Below are 12,760 nucleotides of genomic sequence, written 5' to 3' on the forward strand. Positions count from 1 at the left end.
CTTGTTTGTTCGTTTCTTGATTGTCTTTTTACGTTTGTTCCTATTGTTAGAAAAAACAACTTAAGTACTCTGGTGAGCCTTGGATGGATTCTAGTGAAGTCAGATCATTAAGGGATTTAGCTTTCTTGGCGTTCCAAAGAGACCGATCTCTAATAAGTTGGCAAATCTATTGCAAATATAGAAATATGGCTAAATCTATTATACGCAAAAAGAGGAGACATCATTTCGCTAAGGTTTTTGGGAATATGGACCCAACTAGGCTCTGGAATGTACATCGAAGTTCTGGATGTGTGGGAATGACAATGATATGATCAATATTGATGTGAATGATATTAACGAGTGCTTTGTGAATACTGGTAATACCAATACTGACGTGTATTTTAATGTTGATGAATTCCCTGATTTGGATTCGTAATTTTCATTTCGTTGTGTAGATGAAGAAGAGCTAATAGAGGCAATGGGTAAAGTGAAGTCTAAATCTGCATCTCTGATATAATTTTAAATCTTTTCAACTCTATACTAACTTAACTGCTCGTGTGGTGCCCATTCCCAAATCTCGCACTGTACGTGATCCGGATGACTTGAGACCCATATCAATTTTATCAGCATTATCAAAAAAAAAAAAATGGAACATATTATTAAAAAGCAAATGCTTACGGCTTGTGTAAACAGAATAAATGAATGTCAATATGCTTTTCGTCATGGACATAATAGTACTCACTTGCTGCTTCAACTAACTGACACGATTCGTAAAACTATTAATGATGGCAGGATTAGTATTATGGTATCCTTAGATTTGTCTAAAGCCTTCAATTCTATTGATTACATGCGGCTTGTAAGTAAGTTAAAAGATGAATTTAACTTTTCAAGACCGGCTTGCAAATTAATTTTTTCAATTTGTGGGGTACCACAGGGATCTGTCCTAGGCCCACTTTTGCTTATTTTATATATAAATGACCTTCCTTCCTATACACACACTCCTTGTTGCTCAACTTTTGTTTTGCAGATGACATGCATATACTTTTTTATGGTAGACGTACTGACTTGGATGTACTTGAAGGTAATATAAACGCAAATTTAAATCGTTTTGTTGATTGGGCAATTCACTAATGGTCAACCCATCCAAGACTAAGGCAATACCATTTTGTAATCGTGTTTTGCCTTTTTTTAAAATTTTCATGAACAAAATTAGAATAGATTTTGTACAGCAGCATAAGTGTCTCGGTGTAAATATTGACTGTGATCTTTCGTTGAGAAGTCACATTGATGCTTTGTTCGGCAAAGTATGGATCATGTTACGCAGGATCTATTGGTCAAATTTATACCTTCCTCACCGAATAAAATTAATGCTAGCTAATTCTCTTTTACTCTCTCAGGTTTTGTACGGACTTGAGGTTTATTCGGGTACAATCGGTGTTAATATTGGTGTTAAAATTGAAGCGTATTGTGAATACTATTATAAGTTTTGTATACAGTCTTCGCCGAGATAGTCATACTTCTGCCTATGATATTCGATTTCTGAGATGTTCTTTTGAAATGTATATAAACAATCGTTGCATTTTGATTTTTTATAATCTGATTAAGAATGGTATACCTTGCCCCTTTAGACGTTTATTTCAGTTTTCACATTCAATAAGTAATCCTCAGATTTATATTCCTAGGATTAGGAAAAATATATATTCTAGGTCATTCTTGGTAAAAGTTGCGCGTTTGGAATTTTTTGCTACTAGAACTGCGTATTTTTTCTCATAGCAATAATGTCTTTCGTCTGAAAATGATGGAGTATTTTCAAGAATTACTTGAATAGCATATTTAATATACATTTATTATGTTATTACTTAACCAGTCGGATTGTGCTACCACTCATTGGGCTGTTCTTATCTTTCCATATTGTTTTCTTTTTATTTTTATTGGCTTGGGAGCCATGAACTTTGAACTTATGTTAAATTTAATTTAAAAATTAATATAGTTACATAGTTTTTTATTTGTATAATATAACTCAGGTTTAAATTGTCGTGAGATACACTAAATTGGCCACTGAAGTCTTAGTATTATATATGAATCTCTTTAATAAATAAAATAAAAATAAAATAAATTCTAGAAAAAGTGTCTTCGTTAACTGGTGAACTACATGCCATTGAGAAAGCGATTGATATCATCATAGAGGAAGAAATAAGAGCTGCAGCTATTCTCACCGACAGCAAAAATGTCTGTCTTCTTCACAGAAACAATTCATCAAAAAACTAACGTGTTCAGCGTCATCCGAAACGTCTTGCAATCGAACATCAGCAAAGGAACCTTCATATGGACACCGTCGCACGTAGGCATTTCTCCTAATGAAACAGCTGACTACTACGCCAAACACGCAGCAAATTGTGGAAGTATTGATTCAAACATATGGATGGAATTTAGAAACATTATAAAGATATATCACTGACCAAAGGCACATACTTCTCCCAATTTTTCCCAGAACCGTCGAAATTACAATGGAACAAAACGTCAAGGCTTAAACCTGAAAATATCAAAATCATCAATCGGCTCTATTGTGGACATACTTACAGTAAAAAATATCTTTATAAAATGGCATTGTGAACTCCAATCTCGGTAATTTATGTAAAGTTATCGAATACAAAAAACATATAATTTTCCTCTGTAAAAAATATGAGACCCAAAGGTAGAACTATAACTTTTTCAAAATATTCAACAACTTACCCGATGTGCTCAAATCGAATAACCCTCATCATTAGGAAGAACTAATTCATTTTATAAACGCTTGTAATTTAAAATTAGTTGTGTCTGTCTACTCGATATTTGGTAACAATTGTTACCAAACGTTGCTAAATGTTGGCTGTTTACCTAAAAATCCAGTAAAAGAGAGTCAAGTGGGAGAGCAAGTTTGACAGTTCAACAACAAACTTACTGGAGTTTACTGAAAGAATTTTATGCAATTTTATTTTGCAAACTCAGCCATTTTTGGATTAGCTGTTTTATGACCAAACACAAAAATTATTCAAAACATTTTTTTAATTTGCAAAGTTCAATTTGAAATTAAGATATATAAAAATTAGCGGGGCTTTACACTTATCGGGATTGGGATTGGTGTTGAGAGTTTCTCTCTCTTGAGAGAGATATAAGAGTTGCGCTATTTTTAATTTTGTAACAAGCGTACTTTTTGTTTACTAAAGTTACGAATTGACATAAAATTTTTTTCTTGAATCAGCTGTTTATTTGCTGAATCATACTAAATGTTGTCTGTTTACATTTTTAAATATTATCGCAAAAGATAGTAAACACGGCTTACTCTCTGAACTAGAACTTAAAGCGGATTTACATATAACATCTAATCATGATTAAAGGCTGTATCAGGGTTTATTTTCTTAATCAGTCTGAATTTACCATGATTTATCATACAAATTTAAACAATCGTGCAGCAGGGTTTTTTTTAAATCATGATCGAAATCATAATACTAATAGATGCAATGCAGTTTTTGCACGAAAACATACAACTCTCAAACAAAGTACCAAAATTTGCAACTGTTTCTACATGCTGTTTTTTTTTTAAATTTAACGGTTGCCAAATAAAAAATGAATGATCAAAGGAAAATCAAAATTTTTTTCAATTTTGAGTATTTTTATGTGGGTTTTTTACGTTCCAAACGATAACAGCTTTGAAAAAAAATTTCCATTGTTGTAATTTTTCTGTTCATCTACAAATTGCAAAGAAAAATATTTTTGGCGCAAATTCATAATTTTGTATGTATACTAACAAACATCAGCTGATCGGCATTTAGGTCATGATTAATGGTATGTGTAAACAATTAGGGTGTATTTCTGGATTTCGTTAATCGAGTCGATTTAAAATCGTATATGTAAATGGACTTTTACTGAGTAAATGTTACTGGAAAAGTAAACAGACACACCTATTATTATTATTTCCATACTTTATGTATTCATGTATGATGAAATGATAATAAATAAATGAGTACTTAACATTCTGCAAGTATTCAATAACCAGTCCTGGTGAATACACACATATGTGTCTCCAGCGAAATACTTGACAATGTTATGAAGTAAAAAAAATCCATATTTTCAATAAATTCAACAAAACATATTTTCTAAAGCTGAATATTTCTCTCAAGATTTAACCATAGTTGTTATAACTTATGGTGTTTTTACACGATATGTATTTTACATATGTGCTGTCACTTTTTCATCCATATGTAATTCCTTATGTGTGTCAAAATTAGCGGCGTACACAAAACATTTATTTTTGTGTTCAAATCGGCATATGTATTTTACATATGACATAACCTATAAACAAAAAAAACTATTTTATTTTTTCTTAAATCAACATCATGTTTTTATTAAACACCCACAAACGAAATAATAATTTGTAATTGTCGCCTTTTCATCCTTTGACTTGCAATTGAAATATTTTCTTCCAACAATGTGTTTCATTCAAACAGCTGATTTCCTAATGTTTCACATACGAAAATAGAGCGTGTCCTATTCGGAAAAAATACATATGTAATTGCATATCGTTTTGACACATTGAAATTTCCGTATGTTCGAGTTCGATTTCCATATGCATGACGAGTTCGATTTCCATATGCAAAAAAGTGACAGCACATATGTAAAATACATATCCTGTAAAAACACCATTATATGTATTTATAAGTTTTAGAGGCAGGGAACTTCAAAAAGTTTATAAATATATATTATTTAGAAATTTTTGCCAATGAAGGAATATATTTTCAATAAATTCAACAAAACATATTTTCTAAGGCTGAAATTGCTCTCAAGATTTAACCATAGTTGTTATAAGTTATATGTATTTATAAGTTTTAGAGGCAGGGAACTTCAAAAATGTATACGTTAAATTATTTAGAAATTTTTGCCAATGAAGGAATATATTGTTACGAATATAACTTTAGATTTAAGTTAATTTAGATGAATTCCGTTAATTTAAGAATTTGAATTGTAACATAAATTTCTACTACGCAGTTTATTCGAATAACTTCACAACAACAACTACTGCATAGATTTTTCTACTTCCTTCCATTTCCTCTTTCATTTTCTATTCTGTTATTGACGTACAATTCTTGTTAAACGTCATCATTGATGATCGCTTAATTCCTCTTTCTTTGTTACTCCCTCGCCTGTATATGTGTTGTTGTTATTGTTCACTCAATGTAAGTTTGTATGTGTGTGTTGCATTGGTAGATTGTTCGTAATCCAGATGTTACCAGATCGTCTAGAAACTTCTGTAGCGACAGGCAAGGCCCATATAAATAGAGGAAATGGCAAGGCAGTAGTCAGTTGTGAATCAGATCGCGAATTGAAACCGTCAAGTAACGTAAAGCTGTAAAGTAACGTGCAAAGTAAAGTTGTGTCAATAAACTCATTGTAATAACCGTAATCAGAAAGAATCCGCGTTTTATTCGGTACGAACTGTATTGGGAAATAAAACAACGTCTACACGGGATTAAGCAAAATCCATGAACGTACCAATTGGTGTCGGAAGTGAGGTTACGATAATACTACGACGAAGTTTAAGGATCTACGAGTGGAATACTTGAAGAAGGAGCTCAATAAATTGGAATTGTCCTCTACTGGCAACAAAGCTGAACTACAAAAACGTCTGTTGGATGAGTTCGAGTGCCGTGGTATGAACATCGATACATATGAGTTTGACAGTAAGGATGAAGTGGGTTTATCGGAAATGGGCGAATCCAACGGTGGGGAAGTCTCGTCAGTAGCTGCCAGGGGTGACGATTTAAGAGAAATGCTGGCTAAAATGTTCGAAGAGAATTCCAGAAAGTTAGATGAACTCAAGTCAGTTAATTGTAGAATGAACGATAAACTCGAGTACATTACAGAAGTTATTGGGAGGAGAGTGGAAACCGTGGAGGTCCAAGTTAAGGAGTTGGATAAGAAAGTGCAGTCGGTTGACGAGAAATTTCTGGTCAACGATCACAGGTTTACGAATCTGGAGAAGAAAATTTCGGAACTGGAAATCAAAGGTGGTCCGGTGCGAGTTCCTGATAACACACTAAAATCAAACCTCCTGTTGACGGCTCTACGTCATTCAATGTTTTCAAGTTACAGTTCGAGACAGTGGCTTCTAGAAATTCGTGGAACGACAGCGACAAAGTGGTGGCACTACTTCTGGCATTGAAGGGCAGTGCTGCTGATGTTGTGCAGAGTATTCCTGTCGCTTCTAGAAACAACTATGAAGATGTTATGGCTGCACTGGAACGTAAGTACGGTGGCGAACATAAACGAAACATCTACCTTATGGAATTAAGGGGAAGAGTGCAGAGGGCAAACGAGACGTTGCAAGACTTTGCAGCTGAGGTGGAACGTTTCGTGCTAATGGCGTATCCAGGAGAGAATCACCCAATCGAAACCTTTGTGAATGGCATACGTGACCCTGAGATTAAATGTGCAACATATGCGTCACCAAAAGCGTCATTTGCCGAAACCGTGTCGTTTGCCCTTGCCCAAGAGACGGCAAGAATAATTGTTAAGCCCCAGACCCACAAGATTCGCCAACTGAAGACCGAATGTTGCGAACCCAAATCTCTCGTTAACTCGATCGAAGACGCCATGAGGCGAGTAATAGAAGAAACAAAGTTAGTTGGGATGACTAAGCCCAGGATTAGATGCTACAACTGCGATAAAGCAGGTCATATTGTGCGCGAATGCAGAGCTAAGCGCAAACGATCCAGGTCATCGTCACCACCTCCAACGAAAGATGGTAGAAGAATGGCTCAACAGTCCACCAATGAGTCACCGTTAAACTAAATCGAGCCAGTCCAGCGGGGCATGAACTGGCTCCCATCGACGATGGCCCCACAATCTCCATAGCAATAGTACAACAGAAAAGTCACAACCTAACAACAACTGGGTACATCAATGGTGATAAGCGAGTTCTGACGTTAGATACTGGCGCATCAAAGTCCATCATAAGATCAGATCTGGTAAAGGGAAAAGTAACGCAAATTAATGGAGTCAGACTGCCCACAGCAACGGGGGAGCCCTCGGCAATACACGGCAAGATTACCCTGAGAGTAACTATTGCCAAAAAATCGGAGAATTACGAGTTTATAGTTGCTGATATCATAGACGAAGTGATAATAGGCGCAGATTTTATGATTGCCTTTGGTATCAATCTGGATATGAAAGAGCGTGTGATGACCTTGTCTAACGTCGAAATTCCATTAAACGTGGGCTACGATGAAAGTACTACGGACCATCCAGAGATAATACCGCCCTGTGCCGAAGCAATAATATGGGTACCAATGAATGGAGATTGTGGAGCCGAGAAGTTGTGGGTGGTGGAACCAGCAAAAAACATAAACAGTAACATCCTAATAGCGAATGCCCTGGTGAAAAGCAACAAGGACGGATTGATTCCTGTTAGAGTTTTGAACCTGTCAAACAAGCAAGAGCAAATTTGCCAATTTTCCGATGTTGGACAATGCACACCAGCTGAAGCTGTAGTTAGTTTGGAAACTAGCACCGAAAAGCTAGCATCCATGGAGAAGAAGCACCTCGACGGCTACATAAAAGAGTGGACACACCAATTATCACCTTCCGAGAGGAACAAGGCTAAGCAGCTATTATGGAGATATGCATCTACCTTTGCGTTGACAAAAGAGCACCAAGGAAGAACATCAATGGTGAAGCATGAAATCAATACAGCAGACGCGAGACCCATTAAACAGCCTCCAAGAAGTGTTCCCCTGGCAAAAAGATACGAGGTCCAGAAGCTGATAAGTGAAATGGAAAAGAGTGGTGTAATAGAACCATCGTCAAGTCCATGGTGCTCCCCAGTGGTATTGGTCAAGAAGAAAGACGGAAGCACCCGATTTTGTGTGGACTACCGAAAGTTGAATGATGTCACCAAGAAAAACAGCTATCCGCTCCCAAGAATCGACGACACATTGGACACATTAGCCGGGACGTCATGGTTCTCCACCCTCGACCTGCAGAGTGGGTACTGGCAAGTAGAGATCGCCGAGAAAGATAAAGAGAAAACAGCGTTTGGCGTTAATGGGGGTCTCTGGCAGTTCAATGTCATGCCATTCGGACTCTGCAACGCTCCGGCTACATTTGAAAGGCTGATGGAGCGTGTGTTAAAAGGGCTGCAGTGGAAGTCGTGCCTCATATACCTGGATGACATCATAGTCATGGGACGCAACTTCGACGAACACATCAAGAACTTAAAGGATGTTCTACAGCAGCTTTCGTCTTCAGGTCTCAATTTAAATCCAAAGAAGTGCAGTCTCTTCCAACGAGAGGTGAAGTTCCTGGGGCACCACGTGACACCGGAGGGCATATCGACGGATAATGAGAAAATTCAAGCAGTCAGAGATTGGCCGCAGCCCCGAAATCTCCATGAGCTGCGAAGCTTTCTGGGTCTCTGCACCTACTACCGTCGATTTGTCCCAAATTTTGCCAACATCGCCGCCTGTCTACACCGCTTGACGCAAAATGGCCAGAGGTTTCAGTGGGGCAACGACCAAGAAGAGGTATTCAGAAAGCTCAAAGACATGCTATGCAGAGCCCCCATTTTGGCATACCCTATACCTGGCGGCAAGTTTGCTCTGGACACAGACGCAAGTGCGTGCGGCATCGGTGGCGTCCTTTCCCAGGAAATCGACGGACAGGAAAAAGTCATCGGGTACTACAGCCGGACATTGTCGAAACCTAAAATCAATTACTGTGTGATGAGGAGAGAGCTGCTTGCTGTCCTTGAGAGCGTTAAACACTTCCACAAATACCTATATCTCCAAAAATCCGGAAGGTTAACTAGCCCGTTGGATTGAGAGGCTCCAGAGTTATGACTTCAGAATCGAGCACAGAAAAGGCGGAAAACACGGTAATGCTGATGCCCTGTCTCGTCGCCCATGCAAGGTAGAATGCAGGCATTGCTCAAAGGCTGAGTGTAAAGAGAATATCGTTGATGTCCGATTATTGCAGTTTGAGTCGGGTGAAGATTGGTCGACGGAACAACGAAGAGATCACATTCTGGGCAAAATAATTTCGGCCATAGAAACGGGCAAGCGACCTAGTCGCAAAGAAATTACCTCCGAAAGCCCTCTTTTAAAATCCTATTGGGCCCAGTGGGACAGTCTACTTATAATAGATGGTTGCTTATATCGCAAATGGGAAAGTGAGGACGGTAATTCTCACCGGAACTTGATCGTCGTCCCAGACTCCAAAATAAGAGATGTCTTGTCGGAGTTTCACGATGGGCCAAGTGGAGGACATCTTGGCATAACAAAAACCGCTGATTCTACTGGGTCGGCTGTCAAAAATCCATTGCCGACTGGATCGCCAATTGTGAAAGGTGCATAAGAGCTAAAGGTCCAACACGGAAGAGTCGAGGCTACATGCAGCAGTATAATTCAGGAGCCCCTTTTGAAAGAATCGCAATGGATGTAGCTGGACCGTTCCCAATAAGCGACTCTGGGAACCGGTATGTCTTAGTGGTCATAAATTACTTCAGCAAATGGCCAGAGGTTTATGCTATCCCAAATCAAGAAGCCAGGACAATTGTGGATGTGTTCAGCAAAAATTGGATTTGTCGCTATGGTGTTCCATCTGAGGTTCACTCAGATCAAGGTAGGAATTTTGAATCGGCGATCTTCAAGGAAATGTGTGACTCCTACGGAATCAAGAAAACCAGAACGACGCCCCTACATCCACAATCAGATGGCATGGTGGAAAGATTCAATCGCACCCTGGAAGAACATCTACGGAAAGTGGTGGACAGTGGCCAACGAGTCTGGGATGAGCATATTCCAAAGTTTTTACTGGCTTATAGATCGGCCATTCATGATTCCAGATCCCGGACCCCAGCCAAAGTTCTGTTCGGAAATGAATTAAAGCTACCTGGCGATTTGATATTCGGTGCTACCCCAAACGACGATGTGAACCAAGATGAAGACAGTCAAAACTCTTTTAGTAAAGTCCACGATGCAGTTCGCCATCGAATAAAAATGGTTAGCAACCGCATGAAGGCAAGGTACGATCGAGTGGCAAATACCGATGGGTTTCATGAAGGGCAACTGGTACTATTGTTCAACCCACAACGAAAGAAAGGACTATGCCCCAAATTGCAAACGCACTGGGAAGGACCCTACAAAATTGTCACGAAAATACATGATGTGGTTTATCGCATCCAGAGGAGCGACAGTCCCAGGTCGAAGATGAAAGTTGTACATTTGGAGCGGCTGGCCCCCTACGGAACGGGAACTGTGCCTATTCGGGACGAACAGGCTTAAGCGGGGGGCAATGTTACGAATATAACTTTAGATTTAAGTTAATTTAGATGAATTCCGTTAATTTAAGAATTTGAATTGTAACGTAAATTTCTACTACGAAGTTTATTCGAATAACTTCACAACAACAACTACTGTATAGATTTTTCTACTTCCTTCCATTTCCTCTTTCATTTTCTATTTTGTTATTGACGTACAATTCTTGGTAAACGTCATCATTGATGATCGCTTAATTCCTCTTTCTTTGTTACTCCCTCGCCTGTATATGTGTTGTTATTGTTCACTCAATGTAAGTTTGTATGTGTGTGTTGCATTGGTAGATTGTTCGTAATCCAGATGTTACCAGATCGTCTAGAAACTTCTGTAGCGACAGGCAAGGCCCATATAAATAGAGGAAATGGCAAGGCAGTAGTCAGTTGTGAATCAGATCGCGAATTGAAACCGTCAAGTAACGTAAAGCTGTAAAGTAACGTGCAAAGTAAAGTTGTGTCAATAAACTCATTGTAATAATCGTAATCAGAAAGAACCCGCGTTTTATTCGGTACGAACTGTATTGGGAAATAAAACAACGTCTACACGGGATTAAGTAAAATCCAGGAACGTAACAATATTTTCATTTAAATTTTGAAAGCTGAATGCTGTCAGTGGCAGATTTATGAAAAAATTGGAAATATGACTGCATGAAACTACATTGTATAATTATGCCATGATATGAGTTTTGCAATACTCTTTGAAAAAGTCCAACATTTTCCATATTTACTGTTAATTTTAGAGAATTGACAAAAATTTAGATGCATTGGCAAAAATTTAGATGCATTGGCAAAAATTGTTTGTATCTTTGCTAATGTTTACGCAAAAAAGGTTTAGAAATCTATCGGTAAATGTCATAAATCCCTAGGAGCATGCTGGTAGTTTTGATTTAGCGGCCTTGTATATAACTGCCCAAAACACATTTCTTGGATATTTTTTCTTAGATTCCCTCTCAAATATTTCGTTTAAGCCCACAATTCTCTCTCACTTCCAAAATTTTTGCATTTAGCTGGGAATATCAAATTAAATAATAGTCCTTATTTTCATTGCAATAATATGTTTCATTATTTGATATCTGCACATTTGAATTTCCTGCACAGAAATAATTGCAAGTGTTGTTTATACACGTAGGTCAAAACTACTGCATACGTAACCTTTCGTAGTGTTTCTTTTATTTTTTTTTTAAATGTACGAGAATTAATGTAACGCTTTTTTCAACCAACACGCTTAACCGAATTCGACTGTACATTAGAACTTTTTACGGGGTTAACCTACTTTATGAGGATTTATTTGATATTATATGCAAAGGAATTGACAATTGAAACCCACTGGGTTAACGTAATCCGGTTAAATGTAAACGTACTGTAAATGTAAACGTACGGTTAGCAACCGCATGAAGGCAAGGTACGATCGAGCGGCAAATACCGATGGGTTTCATGAAGGGCAACTGGTACTATTGTTCAACCCACAACGAAAGAAAGGACTATGCCCCAAATTGCAAACGCACTGGGAAGGACCCTACAAAATTGTCACGAAAATATATGATGTGGTTTATCGCATCCAGAGGAGCGACAGTCCCAGGTCGAAGATGAAAGTTGTACATTTGGAGCGGCTGGCCCCTTACGGAACGGGAACTGTGCCTATTCGGGACGAACAGGCTTAAGCGGGGGGCAATGTTACGAATATAACTTTAGATTTAAGTTAATTTAGATGAATTCCGTTAATTTAAGAATTTGAATTGTAACGTAAATTTCTACTACGAAGTTTATTCGAATAACTTCACAACAACAACTACTGTATAGATTTTTCTACTTCCTTCCATTTCCTCTTTCATTTTCTATTTTGTTATTGACGTACAATTCTTGGTAAACGTCATCATTGATGATCGCTTAATTCCTCTTTCTTTGTTACTCCCTCGCCTGTATATGTGTTGTTATTGTTCACTCAATGTAAGTTTGTATGTGTGTGTTGCATTGGTAGATTGTTCGTAATCCAGATGTTACCAGATCGTCTAGAAACTTCTGTAGCGACAGGCAAGGCCCATATAAATAGAGGAAATGGCAAGGCAGTAGTCAGTTGTGAATCAGATCGCGAATTGAAACCGTCAAGTAACGTAAAGCTGTAAAGTAACGTGCAAAGTAAAGTTGTGTCAATAAACTCATTGTAATAATCGTAATCAGAAAGAACCCGCGTTTTATTCGGTACGAACTGTATTGGGAAATAAAACAACGTCTACACGGGATTAAGTAAAATCCAAGAACGTAACAATATTTTCATTTAAATTTTGAAAGCTGAATGCTGTCAATGGCAGATTTATGAAAAAATTGGAAACATGACTGCATGAGACTACATTGTATAATTATGCCATGATATGAGTTTTGCAATACTCTTTGAAAAAGTCCAACATTTTCCATATTTACTGTTAATTTTAGAGAATT

General features: G+C 37.8%; 1 protein-coding gene across 1 annotated transcript in view; it reads left to right on the top strand.

The window, feature by feature from the left end:
* Window positions 1–307: 307 nt before the first annotated feature.
* LOC133334745 (uncharacterized) overlaps window positions 308–12,760 on the top strand; it is an 88,580-nt gene continuing 76,127 nt past the window's right edge. Inside the window, exon 1 of the mRNA XM_061543073.1 lies at window positions 308–339. Coding sequence (XP_061399057.1) covers window positions 308–339 — 32 coding nt within the window. The remainder of the gene's footprint in view (window positions 340–12,760) is intronic.

Source organism: Musca vetustissima, unplaced genomic scaffold, assembly GCF_032173495.1.
Source record: "Musca vetustissima isolate MV318-11 ecotype Yass unplaced genomic scaffold, APGP_CSIRO_Mvet_v1 utg36403, whole genome shotgun sequence".
NCBI classification, from domain to species: Eukaryota; Metazoa; Arthropoda; class Insecta; order Diptera; family Muscidae; genus Musca; species Musca vetustissima.